This window comes from Podarcis pityusensis, assembly GCF_964106645.2.
Source record: "Podarcis pityusensis genome assembly, chromosome: 5".
In the NCBI taxonomy this organism is placed as follows: Eukaryota; Metazoa; Chordata; class Lepidosauria; order Squamata; family Lacertidae; genus Podarcis; species Podarcis pityusensis.
The window spans coordinates 43,099,162-43,122,288 of record NC_138032.1 but is presented as its reverse complement, the minus strand read 5'-3'; the positions used below and the strand labels follow the sequence as shown (position 1 = coordinate 43,122,288).

Below are 23,127 nucleotides of genomic sequence, written 5' to 3'. Positions count from 1 at the left end.
TTGTCCTAGTACCATGACAATAGGGAGCAGCTGGCAGGCTTGTTTTGGTCCTGTAAGAACATTTGTACCCCACCCTTCTGGAGCTCAAGGTGACAAACACAATTCCCGTCCCCCAGCCAAAAATTAGTGTGTAGCAGGCTTATGCCCCAGGGAAGTCACTTTGGTGCTGCTAATGCAGTGGTTGGACTTCACCCCCAAAGGCACACTCCACTGTGTCTCGAGACAGACGGATGCCAACCAACCAGCACTGAACAAGTAAGCTACTAAGCTTCATGGCTGAGTAGGTATTTGAACTTCCATCTATTACTGTTTACGTAAAGCAATCAGGAATGAGCAGAAGTGACACACATCTCCACACCCTTAGTCCTTGTACGGGAAACTTGATATAGTTCCCCTTTTACCAACTTTTGAAAAGATAATGGTGATTCCTTACCTGTAAGCACCTGGTTTGTCGCTTATCCCAGAGACGGACCACGCCATAATAAGAAGATCCACTTGCAATCATGTGATTCCCATTGCTCCTAATGCAGTACAGGGCACTGTCGTGAGGCTCTTCCCATTGCTTGACACATTCCCTTTTGGGGAGAAAAACGTCACAAAAGACCTTTATTTTTATTTTTTTTAAATAATATTTATTACTTTTCCAACAATTTAAACACTACACACACACAAAAAATAAACAATACAATACAATACAAAAACAATACATAACACTAACACATTAAACTAACAAAACAAAACAAAAACAGTTTAAAACACATCAAACAGTTTCAATATCTTATCTTTCATTCACTTATTTCAATGACCTCCTCGCACCTCCCTTTTTGTATTCCACTTCTGTTAATTGTTTCAGCAATTCCTTTCCATCTTCCTCTGCTTTCTAACCTTTAATTATCTTAACACATTCTAACCTTATTTTTCCCTTTAATACTCTATTAATCTATTTATACTTAATTCCTTATAACATTTCTACTAAAGCCATATAACTTCATTCCAACATTTTCCTAACATTAATTAATTTTACAGTATTTCTGTAAATAGTCTTTAAACTTTTTCCAGTCTTCTTCCACCGACTCGTGAGGCTCTTCCCATTGCTTGACACATTCCCTTTTTGGGAGAAAAACATCACAAAAGACCTTTAAAGCATTCTTTTCCACATACTGGATCACCAATCCTTATGGATAGCCTGGAATGTCAGAGCAAGACACCTAGGAAATTAGCAACCAAAGCTGGTATTCCCAACCAGCTTTGATAAATAGGCTGCAAGACTGACCTTGTGCTCGTCCGTAAATCCCAGTATCGGATATAGGTATCATACCCACAAGACAGCAAGGTGGAAGGTGTTTCATAGAAAACATCCAGGACTCCAGCTCCTCGATGGAAGTCTGTCCCAAGGCAGGTGACTAGTTGCCCACTGAAAAGAGAACCGATTATGGTACTGAACATCTTTTTATTACATATGTTAGGCTTCTGTTTTGAAGCAGTTCTTCTGTCAGGGAAGATTAATGAAACGAAAGTGTTGAAAGATCATTCAAATGCAGGTTAGTTTGTATCCAGTTTTTTTTAAAGAAAAAGAGCACAGGTTGCATACCAGGACAAATAAATAATAGCCATTTTCCCTCTGAAAGTATAAAAGCCGAACTAGTATGTTTTTCTGTAAAGCAAAGAGCATTGGTAAGCAGCCCTTATATTAGCAAAGATGGAGATTAATTTAGATAATATACTAGTTGTGGAATCCATAGACACCACATTAGTGGTCATTAGAAGATCTCTGTAAATATGAAGGGGTATATATGCTTGGCTGTAGTATAGTTCTCCCTCTGGTGTACTTATATTATTTTCTTAGCACTCTGCTTCTACATCTAGCCATAACAATTTGGGGCTTCCTTGGCAAGAGAGGGCAACCACTTTGTGAACAGCAAGACATACAACTGTGTCAGAAAATAAATCTTTGTTGAGAGCACTACTATCCTTGACAAACAAAGACTCACGCAAAAGACCTCCCTGGTAGACTGAAGGAACACTTACTTGATATAGTGGAAAACAGCATGTGCTGGAAACAATTGTGCTTCTCCAAGGGTTCTATGTATTTTGTCTTTGTGCTAATAGCCCTAAGCAATCCTCTCTTGTCTACAAATACCAGCACAGCAAGGAAGGAGACACTCAATCAGTGCAATCCCACATTATGGCTGGAAGATCACTGATCAATTGTAAACGCAAGAGTTCAGAACGGAAAGCAGGTTTTCATGAAGACTGTGGACCATAGCAGTGAGCTGCATTCTACAGCTCAATTGTTTAGGAAGCTTTTGCCTGTTACTACTCCCCCCACCCCCCAGCATTCATGTAAAATGGTTACTTGTATACCTGAGAATGTAAAGCACGAACATGGCAAAAAAAAAAGTCCAGTGTTTGGAAGCATGTGTACCCTGAAAATCGCTAGGAAGCCTTGACTCCCTTTGTTGCACATACATGGCAAAAACGATATTTGCTGCCATGTGATGAGTAAAGCTGCCCTTGGTTTCTGATCTGTCCAGCTCTGAATGAGTGAAGGATTCTTCTCATGGGAAACATTTTCTGGCTCACTGCATTTTTAGGCAGCATCTCTGCAGTACTGAAAAGCAACTCCAATTTTCCAAGACTCATTTCCTTTTTTATTTTGTTCACACCTAGATGGGTTGTACTGCATTTGTACTCCAGATATGCTTTATGTTTTCAGTAAACCCTTTCTTTCAGTTCACCTAGATTGGTTCCCTTCTTCCAGCCAGCCTCTTGCATGTAATGTTAGTGTTAGAGATGACAGCATTCACTGCACTTCCATCATTATCATGAAAGCATTTCAACCTGCTCTGTCGTGAACTCTTAGCATTGCAAGACAACAATGCCCAAGGGAACTATCTAGACTTTTTCTAGTGCTCAAATTACACAGGATACAGCAGTCCCCTATCTTTCATGTCAGCTTATCTCTCATGGCAGCCTTCGGGGGGAGGTGGGGAAGCATGATACGGCTAAAATTGGGGAGGACTGGGGATGGACCATATCGTTGTTGTTTTTAAGTGTCCCCACATCACACAACCAACACTGAAAGGCAGGCTGTGTTCATTCCCATCATCTGAATCAGTCTATTGAGCAGGCTCACTTTAGATGAAAAGCCATCTGAGGCTGCTTTCACAGGGACCCAGTCTCACAGACATGGCTCGGGTTGCAGAACTTTCTGCAGCCACTTCCCCATGGCTGGAAGGAGAGGAGCTGCTTCTGCAATGCCCCACCTTATTCAGGAGGCATTTTCATAAAGGAATGAGAATGCAACTTTATATCAGGAGACAGTTAAGGACCAAATGGGCACGAAAGGCAAAAGGATTGCAAGGAATAAGAGGCTGAATAAGACAGCTGAGTAGTTCCCTTCCTTCATTACAGCTACAAGGTCTGTCTAGCACAGGGCTCTCTGATTAATTAATACATGCTCCTAATCCACCTCCCTTGCAAGAGAAAGCTGGGCTGCCACAGTTCTCACTACCACTCAGACAACAGTGTCCAATGAAGCCCATTCAGCCACTAAAGACCCACATGTTCCCAGCCCTTCTCCTCCTCCCTAACGGTCTAATCAGAACTGGTCACAAAGCACCGAGCGCCTGCTTTTCAGGCTGCCGCACTGGCTCTCGCTCCGTGGGACAATGCAGCCCCACTCCCTGAAGCAACTAGTGCCTCCCCCTCCTCCCAGTTATTTTGTTACTTTCTGCTCCTTGATCCCATATCAGTCTTTCTGGGGCACCCGAGCCAGAGGCCTTAATTCCATCTGTAATCTGGGCTAAAGCCCCATCGGGGGTGGGGGGGATAAAGACCACACAATAGGCGAAATAGAGTCCCGGGAGATGTTCAAACAAGTAAACACCGTTGTGTCAGAGGAGCAAAATTGCTGAGAAAGCAGATTAGCACCAGCAGCACTGGTGTCCCCCAGATCAGAAGGTGAGCCCTGCCCTGCTCGCCAGAGCCAACACGCTTCCATGATCACAGCACCGGCGGCCTGCTGGGGCCGGCCCATCTCCCCCAGTCACTCTCCAAAAAGCAGATTACGGAGAATAACAATTTCTTTGTGGCTGTGTAATTCCCTCCGTGACCGTGACTGTGGAACACTCCATCGGGCCGTAATGCCAAGGCCTTAGCAACCATTTAACACAACCAGTCGGCCCTAGCGATGCTCCCCCCAAGGCAAACCTCTTGGGCAAGCTTTAACATCAAGTGCAGGAATTAATCCTCATCCCTCCCCCCCCCCCCGACCCACCCACAAAACCTGAATCCAGGGGTGCTGTGTTATTGCACTTTGTGTTTCTCAAGGCAGGGAATTGCTGGACAAGTTCTTAAAACATTAACCCTTGGAGGGAAGGAGTGTAGCCCATCTGCTCTATACAATATGCAGCTAGAGGTAGATGAGGGGAAGACGTTTGCAGGATCAGGGCAGGAGTAAGAGGCAGGGGACCCATCATCTAAAGAAAGAGAGACTTCTAGCCAAAACAAAAACAAAGAAAACTGCCCCGCTTTGCAATTCGGAGGAGGAGCTGGGGGAAATGAGGTTAGTGGGAGCTATACTTAGGCACCCTACTTAGGGATGCTGGCCAGATGTATATGGAAGCATACAGAGGCAACTATATCACCACATACTGGGAGCTCTCCAGAGACCTGGCTTTGCTTCTCTGGCTTTGCCATATTCCTCAGCCTGGCTCTTGAAATGCAGAAACTCAAGATATGAAGAGGATTTCCTGTCTCTCAAAAGGAGGAACACCTGAAAGGATGATCCTTTAACTCCTGGGCAAGAACATCCTGATAAGTTGAGGTTTGCCTGTCCAAACTGATCCAAAAGTCATAGAATTCATAGAAGCATAGAATTGGAAGGGACCCTGAGGATCATCTAGTCCAACCTCCTGCAATGCAGGAATATACAGTTGTCCCATATGGGGATCGAACCTGCAAACGTGGTTACCAGCACCATGCTGATAACTGAGCTATTTGACCACATATGACTGCGATTATACTGCAGTTGTGTGACTGACAGAGTTGTCTGAAAAATGCTCCTTAGATCATGGCTGAACTGCAAATAAGCTTTCCTCTCCTACACTCACATTAGTGAAAAACTTTCCAAGTTGTAAAAAAAGAAGAATAAAGCTCTTGACAAATGCCAATAAGCAGAACAGAATTGGAAGCACATCATCTATAGAGGTGCTTCTATGCACATTAGAAAATCTAGAGATTACTTGGGCAGAGAACATTTATCAGGAATTGAGACCATGGCACTTAAGTTATTCATGGTTATAAAGTAAAATAATATTGTGTAACATTAAAATGAAGCCACCCTAATCACCTCACAAAAACTTTTTTTAAAAGCAAACTTCCAGAAATTCTCATGGGATGCTAAATATTTAACAGAGCTTCTGTCCTTTCTAATGAAAGCACTTGTGGTTTTTCTCCCTTGATACAGCATGAGTAGCACTTCATTTGGATGGAAGAGACGTACAGGCATAACACACCCTAAGCCAGTGGTTTTCAAATCTTTTTGTTGAGCAAGCCCTGTAACAAGCTCCCCCTCCTGGAAAGTGAAATAAAAACATTTTTAAACTTACAAAATTCAAAGGCAAAAATTTGCAATAACTAATCATTACTTGGAATTATTCAACATCATGGGACAAGAATGTTCACAAACATATTTCCAAGACTTCATTAAGCTTTCAGTGTCAAGACTTGAATTTGGTGAATTTTGCAATATACAGTATGTCATGAGACAGACTCAGGCCATGTGTTATTTGTGGACACTTCCCACTATTGAAACGCAGATGTCTGGCCAGCATGAGAGGGCAAAGCAAAACGCCTAAGATGGGAGGCTGTAACATTTTGCAGAATCCCATGGGGATGCTTGCTGAACCCAAGGTTTCTATGAAAAATGCTGCCCCATGTGGTACTATACTAACAGAGCCTTCCAACAGCTCTTTTTGTGTGAAACTGTAACACTGAGAAGAGACCCAGGGAGCTAAGGACATGTTGCAAGGCACTTTTGGGTGGGGGTGTGTGGATATGGAGGCATTTCAGTCTGAAAGCACTTCTAAAGGTGGTATAAACTACATTCCCATTTGTAAGGAGGATCTGCTAGTGCAAATGAGCTCTCAAGTCCGCAGATGCATCCACAGGAGCTCTCCACCCTTTATCCTGACATGAGATCTGTAGCACTTACAACTGCTACATTTACTTACTCACCCACTCATTCTCTTTTGTGTCTGAGACACGACTTCTCCATCAGCACCTCACCTACCTTCCAGGCTGGGGAAGGATAACATCAAAATGTGCTGGCAGATGGGGACTGTTCAACCTCTTCTGCTTAGACTTGACCCTGAGCCCTCTCATTTATGAACAAAATGATTTCCAAAGGGGTGCCCCTATCACTCTGTAGCAACAAACACTAGAGTCTCTCCCCTGTAAGAACTATATTGTGTCGTCACCTTTCATAAACTTCATCAGATGCATGGAGTAGTCTGAAAAGTTTAGTAGGCCTATACACAAACTGATTCAGATAAAAGCAATCAAAAAACAAACAAACACACATTAAAATGTAGCCACAAGGCAGAGAAAATGCAAGGGGTGTTCTACCCAGAGTGCAGGGGGAGTTCAGAATTCAGTTTCAGCCAGTTTCATCACAAAATGAAATCTGAATGGAAAGGGGCAATCAACAATTATAAAAGCAGTCAGTGATCAAAATAATTGTTTAATTCTGTTCACTCTTTTTGTATAAGAACTGGAAAGACCTTTCTTGTATCAGAGACTGTGGGGTTAGAGGCAGATGAAACAGAGAAGCAGTTTGCCATTTCCTCCAGATAAATGACGAGACAGCTTTAGAATCTTATTTTGGAGGCTACCTATGTGTCTTCCATAGTGTCAAGGTATTCTGGGGCAAGAGCAAACCCCAACTATATGTTCCACTGTAGCTGGTTTAACCACAGAAATAACTACATGTGTGGGTAGATTACTCATTCCACTACTTGTTCAAGTAGTAGACCATTTGTGTGAGTGGTTATTTCTGCAGTAATGTCTGTCCTGGCTCGAGCAATTCAATCATTCTGCTGCCACCCATTTCCCATAAAGATCACCTTTCAACTCCACACATCATAGAAAGGTTGAATGGCTTCTGGCTAGGTTTAAGGAAGCCAAGAATCTTGACGTTCAACTCACTGTACCCTCATCCCGGAAAAGCTTTTCTGTTTGCAACACTACAAAGAGACATTTCGACTCTAAACAATGCCCTTCTTCAGTTGGCAAGAGGCTCTTGTATCTCTTGCTACTACCCAAGCCCCTTCCAAGTGGCACAAGCATCATCTTACTAGGGTGAAGGCTGCCTGCTCAACAATTTGACTGCTGAATACACAAGGTCATCTGGCAGGGGGGAATAGAATTTAGTTTGCCAGCAGCTCTCCTGTTTTGTCACAATACCCTTCCTGAAATAGTATTCTAACCACACTACTAGCACTAGGAAATCAGCAGCACAACCAAGATTAAAAAGGCAGAACAAAATGAGATGACCTGGAAATTCTCCACTGGGTTGCTGTTGTTTTTTACCCAAACCCGGTCTTCCATTATTCAAGTTGGGTTGAGAACAGAGGCCATAAGAAGTATTGTAGCACTTTCAGGTCCAGCAAATTTAGGAATGAATTCTCAGAGGCAAGAACCTATTTCAACAGCTGCAGTGCACTAGAACTGACATGAATTTAAATTTACAAATTAGATGTATCAGAAGCTAATTTTGATGCTGATAAGTTAACGTATTCATCTCTTTCTTTTCCAGAAGTTTAGACAAAACAGAAGTGGCTAACCTTTTCAGGTCTAACAGCTGCATCACCAAGCAGACCTCTATTTCACTGCATGCACATGTATTAAAATAAAGTGGGGAACCTTTTTCAGCCCGAGGCCCAGATCCACAGTTGAGACGCTTTCCATGGGTCATTTTGCATTTCTGGCAGGTGGGTGGGGCTGCTCACCTGTGATCTCACAGTGCTAAGATCTGAGAAAAGCCTCTGCTGCTGGCTTTTACCATCGAGGAGCAAGCAGCACTTGAGTATTTAGACAACAATCTCCACACCTGATGTCATATGACTTCAGGTGACTAACAGATGGGCATGATTTGTCCAAAATGGCCTCACAGGCCAAATTCAGAGGCCTGGCAGGCCTAATAAAGCTTGCAAGCCGGGGGCTCCCCACCTACTGATTAAAGCAAACTTGTGCATGATCTTAACCCGGTATATCATCCATGCACGATCATCTACACTGGTAGAAAAAAACATGCCCAAGGCAGGCTTAATGACGTTGCCAAAATTTGATGGAAAGTTTCATGCAGTTATGTTTGGGCATTGTTCGCAGATGTTGTTTGGGTCTCAATAGCCAAATGCTTTATTTCAATCAACTGCAAACAGCATGCCAACAAAAGTCAGAAACTGGAATGTTCCAGAGCCAATATAGAATTGTGGTACCAGTAAGAAATGACTGGGTGCTTAATTTTAACCAGAACTGAATTCGCAAAGGTAATTCCAAGATGGTGTTGCCCAAAATTATTAATTAAAACGAAGCTAGGATTCTCTAAATACTAACAAAAACCTGTGAGTCCCAGAAAACTACACAAATGCTTATTCCTGCCACTGCCCCCCCCCAGCCTTAGTTCTCCATTTTGATACATTCCAATTTGTTTTTTTAAAGTCACACTGTTGCTTATGCCTATGATTCGCTAATAATATAGGGACGGAAAGCATACATGGTGAGAAGCATAGAAGAATCAGGAGGTGGTCTATGGCTTTTATGAACTCACAGCTAAAAGTTTATTAATAAAGAATCAACAAGTGTTCCTGGACCATTTACAAATGAACCCGAGTGAAAAGAACTTGGAGGTGTAGCCATAACAGGATTCTTGGGACAAGGCTACTTTTTAAAAAGTTAACGCTGGACAGCACATTGCTTATAATGCTCCCTGTGCCAGCTGGAGGCACGCAAGCCTTTCGCTACAGCAGGGGTGGCAATGATAGCGGTGGTAGCGAGGCTGAAAAAAAAAGCTTTGCCCTCTTTTCTTCTGGTGACTCTGAATTAGCCCACACACACTTTAAAGGTTCCAATAAAGAGATACAATTTCTTTACCTTTCCTGGCTCTGAGACCCTGGAAGTTTTTTGTTGTCCGGGTTGTCGTAAGGTTAAGTTCAGAGGATAAACTGACATGCTAGCTATGGGAAAAAGCCAGTTTTCTCAAATAAAGCCACAACGGTGCAAAAGAGACCCCTCTGGGGCTTTTATTTGGGAAAACAAACAGAAATGGCACCAAGCCCTTCTGCTTTACGGGCCAATTTAACTATCAAACCAACTCTCTCCCTCCCAGAGGCAAAGAAGGGAGAGAGACACGGCAATATGACAATGGCAAGAAACATTCAGGGGAGAAAGGACAAAGCAAGCTGTCTGTCTCCTTGTCTTTCTTGTTCAGGGTTCTTTTTCTTAGCACACGTGTGTTCTTGTAAAAACGATTAGATTGCAATTTGTATAACATGGTGACCCCCAAATTCAGACGTTTAACCCCTTTTCTCTGCAAAGAATGTGAAGAATGTCTCAAAGATGGGGGGAATTCACTCAAATTGGGGGGGCAGTAAGGAAAACCGGCGGGGAGTTGTGTGGGAATAAGCCACTGTATAGCTTCTTTTTGAACAGACAGCACTCTGGAGGTCTCCTTCGGCCGTCAGACAAAAAAAAAAGGAAAAAGAAAAAGAAAAATGGAGATTCCAAATCAAAACAAAGCCATCTGTTTAAATGAGCCAGCCCAAAGGGTTGGGGGGGGGGAGTGCTCTGTGTGTGTGTCCATCCCACATGTAGGTGCTCTTATTTTTTATAGCTTCTGTTGATTCTCTTGCCACCTAGAGGAAAATAAAGATTGTCTTATGACTCATGAGCATGAAACTGATCAAAGACCGAAATCTTCTGGAGGATTTTGTTACAGATATTGCAAGATGCTGTTTGAGCACACAAAGGGTCAGAACAGAAGTCAGGAGTCCAAGGTAGATTGAAGGGTAGATGCTGTTGCTTTAACTGTATAAGAACTTCAAATGCAGCAAAAGAGGGTTAAGAACTAAGAAAGTTCAAGTCTACCTAGAACTGATTGTAACCATGGTCCTATGCACATTGACTTTTAAATAAGCTTCACAGAAAGTCCATCCAACTTACTTCTAAATAAAGGTGGCTGGGACTGAGCTATAACTTGCACTAAAAGGCAAGACACCGCGAGAGTTATAAGGTAGAATCTTTGACCAAGATTTTCATGCACACGAAAGCTTATACCCAGAACAAACTTAGTTGGTCTCTAAGGTGCTACTGGACAATTTTTAATTTTTTAAATTTATTTCTAATTATTAGAGTTTGACTCTATCCATAAGGCGTATTTATACAATCCCCCCCCCCCAAATGCAAAACACAGACACTAAAGCTCTACAAAGTGTATTAACCTCTACAAAGTGTACCCAACGCTAAGGTCGGACAAGCCCCTGGAGATATACCTGGAGAAAAGTCTTACTTGTTCAACTCCTCTTGACTTGGGTATCAATCTGATAAACCCATATGCTGCCCCTCTTAGCAGTAAAATATATTAAGCTTCAGAGGGTGAAAGTGCATTCTGGTTACATGTCAGCACAGAGACAAAAAGGCTAATTTTTATATTGTGATTTTTGAAAGAGACTCTGCTTCCAAAAGTGAATATCTAAATTCTGATCAAGATTCTTTAGCCAGGAGCGTTAATATTGAAAACAACAGAAAATAAGTCAGTCCAAAGCTTTGAAAAAAGTGTATGTCTTACACCCCTTTTGAAGAGACAGCAAGAAGGTAGCTTTCCTCACATCTTCTGGAGGAGGTTCCATAATTTAATAATAATAATAATAATAATAATAATTTATTATTTATACCCCACCCATCTGGCTGGGCTTCCCCAGCCACTCTGGGCGGCTTCCAAAAAAATATTAAAATACTGTAATGCATCAAATATTAAAAGCTTCCCTAAATAGGACTGCCTTCAGATGTCTTCTAAAAGTCTGGTAGTTGTTTATCTCTTTGACATCTGATAGGAGGGCATTCCACAGGGTGGGTGCCACTACCGAGAAGGCCCTCTGCCTGGTTCCCTGTAACTTGGCTTCTCGCAGTGAGGGAACCGCCAGAAGGCCCTCGGTGCTGGACCTCAGTTTTGGAGAAGTCACTATAAAAGGCCTGCTCTGACTAGTTGAAGCTTATTTATTTGGTTATATTTCATAAGTTTTATATACCACTTGATTGCAAGAAAACCTTAAAGCAGTTTACAAGAAGAACAAAACAACAAAATTATCAATAATAAGAGTTAAAAGCTGCTATTTGAAACATTTTTTTTTTTTAAGTATAAGCTCAAAGCCAGAATAAACACATGCCAGCATTCCACAAGTCTGGATAGGCTTGCCTGAAAAGAAATATTTTTCGCAGGCACTGATAAGGTGCCTGCCTGATGTCACTAGGCAGGGAAGCTATGTCATCTACAAGGGAAGCTCCATGTAGACTGCGCTACAGCTATCCAGCTTGGAAACTACAGTGACATGGATCAGCATAGCAAAGTCTGACATTTCTATAAGAGGGAGGAAGGAAAACTTCATTATGACCAGAATATCGTAGGAGACCCTCCTGGCAACACCTCCAAACTGTTTCTCAAGAAGCAGTGGTAGGTCCTGGAGTATTCCCAATATTCTTTAATAAAGGTCTCTGTGATTTATCTTAATTGGGGAATCACAGGCAGGCTGATCTCCTCCACATCCTTACCATTCCATATCAGCATGAATATATATTGATCTCACTGAACAACTACAGGTAACTTGGTATGTTCTGAATCAACAGTAGGAATGGGGAACATGGAACTATGCAGATGTTGTTGTACTACAGCTTTCATCTTCCCTAAACTACTGACCATGCTGATGGCATTTAGAGTCCAACAATATCAGGAGGGTCTTATGTTTTCAATCCCTGCTCAATAAAATTGTGGAAAAGGTCTTCATTTTATGGATGCAATATGTTGTATAAAAACTGGCCTTAAACTTTTGCAGGATCCTATTCAAGCCCCAAAAGAGAAATTCATCTTAGAATGCACTTCTTTGCAGATATCTTTACTGGATTTCAATGAAAGGAAAGCAATACAACTTATGCTTTCCATTTTGATTAGAGGCCATGTTTCTATGGTATTTGCAAATAAAAAGCTGAATAAGCTTGAATTCATATATGAAAAGTCACTCTAAATCTCACCTGGAAGGTTTCTTAAACAAAGATATTTGAATAATATGTAGCTTTGGGATATGTTTGGAGTGATTTTGCTCAGAAAATATTGAAAGAAGGCATAATTAAATCATACTATCAAATTAAACAGGATATAGGTCAAGCACAGATACATTTCCTCCAGAATCTTCAAGTGAGGCAGATACTAAACCATTTGTTGGTGCAACAAAGATCCCTAAAAGACTACACAAAGTTTGAAAAGTCAGTGTTATGGGTGAAAAAATGTGAGAAAAAGCCAGATACACACTCCCTTCAACAGTAGCCTGGATAATAAGAATGAGGGATATAGCTTATATATGATTAAACAAACAAATGTAATGGGTCAGAAGAGGCAGGCAACAGGATAACTTTGTTGTGAAATTGAGTTTATTCATCTTTCACTGGAATAAGTGTAATGTGCAATTAATTTGTATACAGTATTAGGTGAAATATAAATTGAACAGCACCAATCCAACAAATTCGCATATGTCAGAATGTGTGATGCTTAGCGTGGCATTTACACAGGGCTCTCCTCTTTCACTTTACAGTAATATCTTTGATTAGCATTTCAAATCTCAAGTCACTTATTTTAAAATCCCTATTATGAATGAAGCAGTAGGTATTATTGTGAATGTTAATCAAATTAATCCAATTAATCTGGAATGAAGGAGACTGAAAGTACAGGAGAGAATTGTTAAACAATGTAATTTACAGCAGAGTTGTGAAGTATATTCATTATGTTAAGCATCTCAGGAATTTAATGAAATGTTATGCATATTATTTTACTGACAAGAAGAAGTGGGGAAAGAAACAACAAACACTGATCACTCTTTCTCTCACACACACTTTTAAACTGTACCCAAAAGGACATCAAAAGGGCCCCACCTAAGCACTCGAAGGGGTAAGAAAAAAGGCACCAGAGAGGAAAGGAACAGAAAACCCAACTGGATGAGAAGTGAAGGTCTGTGGCTTTGGCTTCACATGTGCCCCCTACCCCTCCTCCCTTTCTTCTTCTTCCTTGGCAAAGATAAATGAAGAAGAAGAAGAAGAAGAAAAAAGCCACAATCTTTGTCCATCCGCCCACCACTATTACCCAAGGGGGAAGGGACTTTTCCAAATAACCCAAAACCACATGTGCTCAGACACAATAGCTCAAAGGCAGGCTAGGTAGCGGACCAACCCACTTTGTACTGCTAACAAGGGGAACCTAATTACAGGAAGAGGTTAAAGAGGGGCAGATAAAAGGGATACAAAATTTCAACATCTGTTGCTATAAAGGGATAAGAAGTGGGGAAAGGCAAAGGTGTCAGTTTGGTGTCAGAGATGGCATGAAGCCAATTTCAAAGAGTTAAAAAGATCGAGAACTGAAGAGGAAAAATTAGAGGGTTCCTTTAAAAAAAAAAGCTGTCACAAGTACTTTTAAGAAAAAGATTATTCAGAAGAGGGAAGAATGTTTGGAAATAGTACAGCTAATTATGACCAGTGTTCACAGGGTCTCTGCAGAGCTGTGGGATCAAGGTGCATGTTAGAGCACAAGAAAAGTCTCATTGGATCAGGTGAATGGTCCATCCAGCCCAGGACTCAACAGTAGCCAGTTCAGTTATTCACTCGAAGAAGAAAAGCAGGTGTATGCAAGGTGTATGCACATGCATATACACACACGTTCACACACTCATTATCCATGCCCTTCTTTTCACCTCCACCTTCTGCTTAAAGACATATTGCAGAGGGTGCATTGTCATCAATACTGCCATTCATGACTTTGTCAGATTATTGTTTGTTTGTGTGCATTATTATATCCAGTGACAGGGGGATTCAGGAACCAACTGTGAATAGCATCAAAAGTGTTATTTACTGTTTTAAATAACACTAGAAGGAGAAAGTACCCGAAGTTTGTCCAACAGTTTTAAGGCACATGCAAGCTTTGTTTCCCAGTTCCCTATTGGCCACCAATCACCATGCAGGCCTCTCCTTGAGCCACATCTTTTGAAAAATACCAATCTTCTTTATTTACTTTCCACCTGAATGCATTTTGTGTACCTGACACATATTTCCCTCCTTGGGGACAGTAACCAGGACATTTATAGTACTGAGGCCACAATACGAAAGTTTAGAACAGTTCTGTTGCAATACTGGATATTTATAGCAAGCTGCTGGTTTTACCTAGGCCAAACAAACAGCTATCTAAGCATATGACCCAGATTTTTCTGGGCAATATCCCTATTTTCCTTTCCTGTAGAGCAGATAAGAGAAAGTGGACCCAGAACAAGTGACAATGGCAAACATCTTACACAGATGTCAGTGGCAGAGGTGGGGGCAGAAATATGGATCTGAACACATAGTCCAGAGTACTGCCACTGCAGCATAGTCCCAAAAGTGGTGAGCTGCATGGGTAAATAGAAACATTCAGAAGCAGCATCTGTTTCCCATCCCCCTGAGGGTGGGAGCCCTCCAAGCTCCACTAAGATTCTGTGCTATGTTTGGTGTCCAAGCAGCATGGCATAGCTTTTCACACATCCAAAGTGTTAGAAACACAGGGTCAGGAAAAAAAGCAAAGGTCATCCCATCACCAACCAAGTAAAGTCACAAACAGAAACCACACCTCTGGTGTAATTCTGTGGCATGTTCCAACTTCTTGAGCCAATGCACCAGAAAGAGAGGCACCCAAACATCTTTCTGAGAAAACAACACCCAAATGGACCACCATAGTTCAGCTAAAAGATGAGCAGCAAAAGGGCTTTGGAAAGAAACAACTACTAAGGTAGCAGAGTCCATTTGGCCACAGCCAAGCCAACATTAGATTAGAGGGGAAAGAGAGGGGTCAGGCTGGAATGTGCTTGCTTCCTTGGTCTCAGTTCTGGGATCTTTAGTAAAGCTCTGCAGCTGGATCACAATGATCAGCAACCCAACAGTGTCCTGTGGCCCCGTGAGGGCAAAGGAGAGAGACTTAAATACGAAATAGAGAATCTACTACTGCACAGACATATGTTTATCTACCTAGAAGTGCCAAAGCAGAGAAAAGGAGGTACAAGGGACTTGTCAGCAAGAGTGGGGAAAAGATATAGGGAGAGGTATATGACAAAGAGATGTGCAGCTGAATGGGCAAGAAGGTTACAGAATATTGATAGGAGCAGCAGAGGAAGGAAAGAGAAAACATGACACTTGAAAGATTAAAATTGTGAAGAAGCACAAGGCTGTTTGGAGAGGGAGGGAGGAAAGAAGGGAGGGGGGAGGGGGTCCAGTATTGAGGTGGCGAATGAGCCAGAAGCAGGAGGGCTACAAATAATAATAAAGAAAATATTCAAACGCTTAAGCTATACAAAATGAGCTGGGAGGGGGAATCTATCAATTGTTTGCTTACTACATATAGCATTCTAGAGTGCAAGTAAGCCAGGCATGTCCAAAGTCTGTTTCGGGGGCCTAAGTTACAGAAGTATTTATGGACTTGCAGGTATTCAGCAGTGACTCCTTTGGACAGTGTGAGGGCTAGCTACATTGGTGGGTCCAGAAGAGAACACAAACTCACAAAAAATAACCCTTGGCTGGAAAAAGCAATGCAGTAATAGAACAAAAATTAAAATACCAGTAGGGAGAAACACTGCTGCTCCTTCTCCTCCATAATTGCCAAAATTTCACCAACTACCACGTCTCGTGAGAAGTTGCCCCACCAACTATAGACTTCCGATTAACCTGTATATGTGAGAGACCCAAATTGTGTAGACTTTTGCTCCTCCCTCCATGTGCGGCCTGAGATGGGCAGCCCAGTGGCACAGTGCATTCCACTAAAAACAAATGAAAAGGGAGGAATCCGTGACACTCAGCAGCCACAGTAGGTAGTTTCCCATTGGTTGGATGGTTCCAGGCTTTAGCTCTGCCTGTCAGTCAGGCTTTTGCCTTATTGAAAGATCAAACTCCATCCTGCCTGTTCATTACCTTAATCCTATTTTCTACATAGCTTTATTATCTCTAGAGGCTTCCTTTGGAAAGGCAGAAAAGGTGACACAGCCACTCCTCACTTGCTCCTCGGTGCTGCTTCTATTTGAGGTAAGCCAGGAGAAGTTCATGGGCAAGGAGGATGGGGACAGAAAAAGCCAAAGAAGCCCTCATTCTTCCTGTAGTCTAAGCAGAGGAACCACATTACACGTAATTCACCAAGCACAGAGACTGTTAATCAGCAAACCCACATTGCTATTTTATTGAACAACATAACAACAAATCTTATTATCAGCACTGCTCTGACAGACTGGAAGAATTGCAAAAAGGGTTAAATCTAGCAAGGCAGGACACAAATTTACAGATGGTGAAATGAGGCAAAGAGACAACACCATGCCCAAACTTATAGAGTGAGTTGTTTGCGCCAGATCCTCCCAGGTCCATCTAACACTGTCTATACATTCTGTACTTTGTATCTTATAAATTGTGACCTGAATGTGGAAGGGGCCCAATATACAGAACATACTGGGGCCCAATATACAGAACATACCATGTCAGTTTTTAAAGAGCTGTGCGGTCTATTATTATTATTATTCATTTCATTTATATACTGCTTTATATTTGAAAGAAAAAAATCTCAAAGCCTTTTACAACCTACATTAAAACATCAAATAAAACAATCCAGAATAAAACATTACAGAAGAAAGTCCAAAGCAACAAGGTTAACAGGAAACTAAAATATTATCTTAAAGATTTCAACACAAAACATTACAAAGGGGGTTGAACTACAGAATGCACATTCAGTGCAGCAAAAATAACAACAACAAAATCTTAAACATTTCAAAAGAAAATATTACTAAAGGAAGTCAGATATAAAATGCATGCTTCAAAGAGCATAATTAGCAAGAGAATAAAATATTATCATAAGCATAGTCTACCAGTCCTTTTCCAAACACAATTCGAAGTGCTGGTTTTAACCTAACTGGCTTGAGACCAGGGTATCTATCTGGACCTGTCTGGACATAAACATCGGTCTCTGAGGTCCTGATTCACATTCTCCCACCTGAAATAAGTAAGATGCTGTTGACCAGAGATAGGGCCTTTTCACTTGTGGCTTTCATCAATTCCAGTGCCATATATGTTTGCAGTGCCAGGTGAAATCCTTTTTTTATTTGCCTTGGCCTTATATTACGTTTGAATTTTATTGGTGTAAATGAGTGGTGGAGTTCTGGAATTCTCACTGGTTTCAAAGGCTAAATGATTACCAATTTAAAAAATGAATCCAGGAATAGATAATCTAATCTCTAGCAAGAAGGAAAATGCAAGGCTAAAGTCAATTGTCCTACCTTGTCAATAAAACACAAAAAGAAACGGGTATAAGTCACTAGAAGACAGATGAGAATCAAAATTTGGAAACAAGCCCAAATTACTTTTTTTTTTTAAAAAAAACTGTTCAATAGAAGAATTTGCAAAGACAAAGTATGAAAATATATTCATTGGTGTGTGCATGCAAAGAAGAAAGTATACAAACATCTCTAATGCAGAGATCAATGACTAAGCTGAACCAGATGACTTCAAGTCTTGGCTACTTCTGAGTTAATGGTACACATTAATTTTCAACTACGGTCAGGTCTTAGAAAGTTTCCACAAGTATTCATCCCACAGGCAGATTTTTCTATTCACTGCCACAACTGTAAGAGAGTCTTACCTCCCCAAGTCCCAGATTCTCAAAGGTGAGGTATGTCCACAGCAAGCTGTTCCAGTCACAAATGAACTGTCAATTAAGAAAGAAAAAAACAAAACATTATTAGCCATCCTCTTTGTACCATTACTAAATACTTGTGTGACCACAAGCAGATGAAATACACAGAGGCCAGATGCCGAAACATTTGAGAGATGTAATGCATTAACTTCCATGCCCTGAAACCACAGCAGTAAAAAGCAAAGTGCACAAGCTGGAATAGAGTCTGCAATGGGGCTGCGGTTCAAGTCAAGGCATTGGACTAGGAAACATGGAAAGGTGTTCTTTTAACACGAGCTCTAGTGCAACTGTAAACATTATTGAGGTTTATAGTCTCAAGATAGTAATATGACCAGAAAAACTAAATGCCTACCATCATGACAATGCCAGCATAAACAGATGATTCCCAGCTCCCTAAGCCATTTTCTTTAAATGAAGGAAGGGAGGAGCATTTTTCTGCAAAATCTATTTCAAGACAAGCCATCCTACACCTACATACATAATGAACTGGCTCACATGATGTGCTAAGCCAAACCTTTGCTTTGCAAGACTGCACAAACATGTGGACTCCCAGAGAGTTGCACTCAGTCACTAGGTTCCTCCTGTCCTTTTTGCTGCCTCGCTGAGTATCATCCAAACAAGGACTTGTGGTTCAATTCTCTCCTCACTAACTACGAGGTGAAATCAAGAGCAAACATTGGCTACAACTGATGGTTAGTGAGGAAAGAGCATAACCACAAGCTCCAGTTCAGACAACATGCTAAGCCAAAGCTTTGAATACCTGCTTAGAGCAACTCAGCGACAATCAGGACCAGGGAGGAACAAAGGGGCTGCAACCGCCTCTTAAGAGCCCACAACTCTGTGCGGTCTTGCTAAGCCAATGTTTGGCTGAGCACATCGTGTGAACCAATGTAATACCTTTCTCCAATTTGCAGCACTGTTAGTGCTGATCCATGAACTCAGGCTTGCTAGAGAGGTTAAAAGCAACAAAAAAGGCTTTTATGGGTATGTTCGTAGCAAAAGGAAGAACAAAGAAACAGTGGGGTCACTCAGAGGAGAAGATGGTGAAATGCAAACAGGGGACACAGAAAGGGCTGAACTCCTCAATGCCTTCTTTGCCTCAGTCTTCTCCGATAAAGAAAACAATGCCCGACCTGAAGAATTTGGAGCAAATGATTCAGCAAAGGAAACACAGCCCAGAATAACTAAGGAGATAGTACAAGAATACTTGGCTAGTTTAGATGTATTCAAGTCTCCAGGGCCAGATGAACTGCATCCAAGAGTATTAAAAGAACTGGCAGATGTGATCTCAGAACCACTGGCAGTCATCTTTGAGAATTCCTGGAGAACAGGCGAAGTCCCGGCAGACTGGAGGAGGGCAAATGTTGTCCCTATTTTCAAAAAGGAGAAAAGAGAGGACCCAAATAATTACCGCCCAGTCAGTCTGACATCAATACCAGGGAAGATTCTGGAGCAGATCATTAAGCAAACTGTCTGTGAGCACCTAGAAAGGAATGCTGTGATCACCAATAGTCAGCATGGATTTCTGAAAAATAAGTCATGTCAGACTAACCTGATCTCGTTTTTTGACAGAATTACAAGCCTGGTAGATTAAGGGAACGCAGTGGATGTAGCCTACCTTGATTTCAGCAAGGCATTTGACAAGGTGCCCCATGATATTCTTGTAAAGAAGCTAGTAAAATGCGGTCTTGACTATGCTACCACTCAGTGGATTTGTAACTGGCTGACTGACCGAACCCAAAGGGTGCTCATCAATGGTTCCTCTTCATCCTGGAGAAGAGTGACTAGTGGGGTGCCACAGGGTTCTGTCTTGGGCCCGGTCTTATTCAACATCTTTATCAACGACTTGGATGATGGACTCAAGGGCATCCTGATCAAATTTGCAGATGACACCAAACTGGGAGGGGTGGCTAACACCCCAGAGGACAGGATCACACTTCAAAACGACCTTGACAGATTAGAGAACTGGGCCAAAACAAACAAGATGAATTTTAACAGGGAGAAATGTAAAGTATTGCACTTGGGCAAAAAAAATGAGAGGCACAAATACAAGATGGGGGACACCTGGCTTCAGAGCAGTACATGTGAAAAGGATCTAGGAGTCTTGGTTGACCACAAACTTGACATGAGCCAACAGTGTGACGCGGCAGCTAAAAAAGCCAATGCAATTCTGGGCTGCATCAATAGGAGTATAGCATCTAGATCAAGGGAAGTAATAGTGCCACTGTATTCTGCTCTGGTCAGACCTCACCTGGAGTACTGTGTCCAGTTCTGGGCACCCCAGTTCAAGAAGGACACTGACAAACTGGAACGTGTCCAGAGGAGGGCAACCAAAATGGTCAAAGGCCTGGAAACGATGCCTTATGAGGAACGGCTAAGGGAGCTGGGCATGTTTAGCCTGGAGAAGAGGAGGTTAAGGGGTGATATGATAGCCATGTTCAAATATATAAAAGGATGTCACATAGAGGAGGGAGAAAGGTTGTTTTCTGCTGCTCCAGAGAAGCGGACACGGAGCAATGGATCCAAACTACAAGAAAGAAGATTCCACCTAAACATTAGGAAGAACTTCCTGACAGTAAGAGCTGTTCGACAGTGGAATTTGCTGCCAAGGAGTGTGGTGGAGTCTCCTTCTTTGGAGGTCTTTAAGCAGAGGCTTGACAACCATATGTCAGGAGTGCTCTGATGGTGTTTCCTGCTTGGCAGGGGGTTGGACTCGATGGCCCTTGTGGTCTCTTCCAACTCTATGATTCTATGATTCTATGATTCTATGTTGCCTATGTAGGAAGATTACTGCAGCACACAGTCAGAATTATTACATGAAAAGCTCTTAGAGCTCCTTATGCAGGTTGAATGAAGTACAAAGCTAAAGGTATCAGGGCAACTGCAGTCATAATGGCTGCTTCATCCCCCATTTTTGTGGTGTAGTAAGTGTCCAACTGCCCTTTTCAGTTGGACATCCGGATAAGAAGATTGTCTCCTGGAGCGGTTTCATAAACATATTCACAGTAATCACACACAAACGAACACAAAAGCAGCAACTCCCCAGTCTCACCCCAAGTCCCATAGCTTCTTGCTGAAATCCTGCAACTTTTCAGACCGAACGTGTCCTGGTTCTTTTGTTGCTGTTCTGTTTCCCACTCCACCCTGCTTTTCTTCTGTTGCACTATAGTGTAAGAGCGCCCTTTAGAAGGCAATTAATGTGGCAACATCAAGGAAATTCTGCAGAACAATAAATAATGAGCATGGTCTAACACTATGACATACTGCAGAATACACTTCGCAAAAAAACCAACGAAACACCAGTTGAGAGGGCCCTGAGACTGCTGAACCATGCTTTGAAGAAAAGAGAATCACTGTTTTTCCTTTCCATGGCATCTAGCTTACAGGTGTTAGATCTTCTAGAAAACCAACTGTTGCTGTTGACGCTTCAGGGTTTGTGGGCAAAGAATTCAAGGAATCTCTGGTTGGTTGGCTTCCTTCCTTCCTTCCTTCCTTCCTTCCTTCCTTCCTTCCTTCCATGTGCCAACCAGAGTTAGTTTTTTCTTAGCTAATTCCCTGGACTGTGGCACAGAACAGCCTAGAACCCTATAAATGTGATATTGGTTTCCCTGACACTGTCTGTCTAGGTTTTATGCTGCTGAGAAACCGTTCTTTCCACACATATATATCATAAACAGAATAAAGTTTATGGACTTGATGTCATCCTTCGCTGGCTTAGATGGCATATACTGCTTCATTGGATGTCCTCCTTGGAATGGCACCACTTGTTCGTCAATTCTAATGTTTTCACATGGCACAAAGCATTGTGGGAGAGTGTTGGTAAACATCCCAAAGTTTTTGCATGGGGGAAGCCTGTCTCTCACAATGTTTGCTCCGCATTGAAGCTGATCATCAAATCCCAGGCCTTAATTGACTTTTGAAGAAGGCCAGTGACATATTGGTCTGGAAGTGTTGAGGGCAACCCTTAACAGCACATTTCGCACATAACTTTTTGTGAATAGAGGAAAGTGGCCATCTCAAGGTCCTTGACTGAGAGCTGTCATTAAGTCTGCCACCTGTCAAAGTAAGAGTCCTAGGTGCTTGTAAACATATGCAGATCCATCTGGGGGCTCAGTGACCCCAAAAGCAACCAGTAAACTTTGTACGAAATGATAGTTTGATTAAAAAAAAAACCTGTTTTGGTGGGTCAGAAGGAATGTTTCAGCTGCAGAAAAATGCTTTTAAAAAATCAGGTTTGTACAAGGTTTTTGTAAACATGTGGAATGCTATTGATCCCCAATGTCATTTGTGGTAATGTTAAGGAAAGTGAATGATTCACCCAATATGAAAATAGTCAAAATAATGGGTGGTATTCAACTATATTTTACTCAGAATAGACGCATTGAAATTCATGAACATGTCTATGTTATATCCATTGATTTCAAGAGGTCTACCCTGAGTAAAATTTGATAACTATCATTCAATTTTCCCCACTCTATATGCGTTTTTCTCACACAAAATGGACAGAATAGCTTCTGAGGTAAGTACCTGTTGACATGACAAGTAACTAATGAATCAAGAGCATCTGACAAGGCTGCTTTCACCCCATCGCCTTACAAGCATAGTTCTTCATTTTCTCTGTCATTCCAACAGAGATAAATTTGTAACCACCAACCATAAGAGTAAAACCATAGGTTTTTAACTAAACTGAGGAGAGCCCTAAAATATCACATGGCAATTAATTGCTCACCAGGAATACAAAAAAAGTGTTATTGTGCTTGGCCCCACTGTTGATGGAGGGTTAAAAGCCAGAAGTGATTGATTTCTATCAACCAGCTAGCAGGTTCCCTTGAGGTCTAACTGAAGGTCCAAGCTGCTGACCTGATGCCCATGATAAGAATCTGCTCCACTCCTCACAGGCTATCAAAGGTGAGATGTCAGAACACTGAAAAGCTCTTAATATGGAAACGTGAAATATAAATATTTTAAAATAAAAAAAATTAAGGATAGAGCATCATATCAACTGACACACATTTCAAAGTCGGCAAGCAATCTTCAGCAGCCCAGAACTACAAACTGAGGTGCTGGGTTTTTGTCTCTTTCCCCCCTTTACCATAAGCCATTAGTAAATAGTAACG

The 23,127-nt window shown here is 41.8% G+C and overlaps 1 protein-coding gene across 1 annotated transcript in view; it reads right to left on the bottom strand.

Annotated features, from left to right (window-relative positions):
* Positions 1-23,127, bottom strand: part of FBXW4 (F-box and WD repeat domain containing 4) — a 76,759-nt gene that overhangs the window by 1,307 nt on the left and 52,325 nt on the right. The window contains exons 6-8 of the mRNA XM_081007091.1: positions 17,957-18,022; positions 1,274-1,414; positions 434-575 (exon numbers count right to left, since the gene is read on the bottom strand). Coding sequence (XP_080863217.1) covers positions 434-575; positions 1,274-1,414; positions 17,957-18,022 — 349 coding nt within the window. The remainder of the gene's footprint in view (positions 1-433; positions 576-1,273; positions 1,415-17,956; positions 18,023-23,127) is intronic.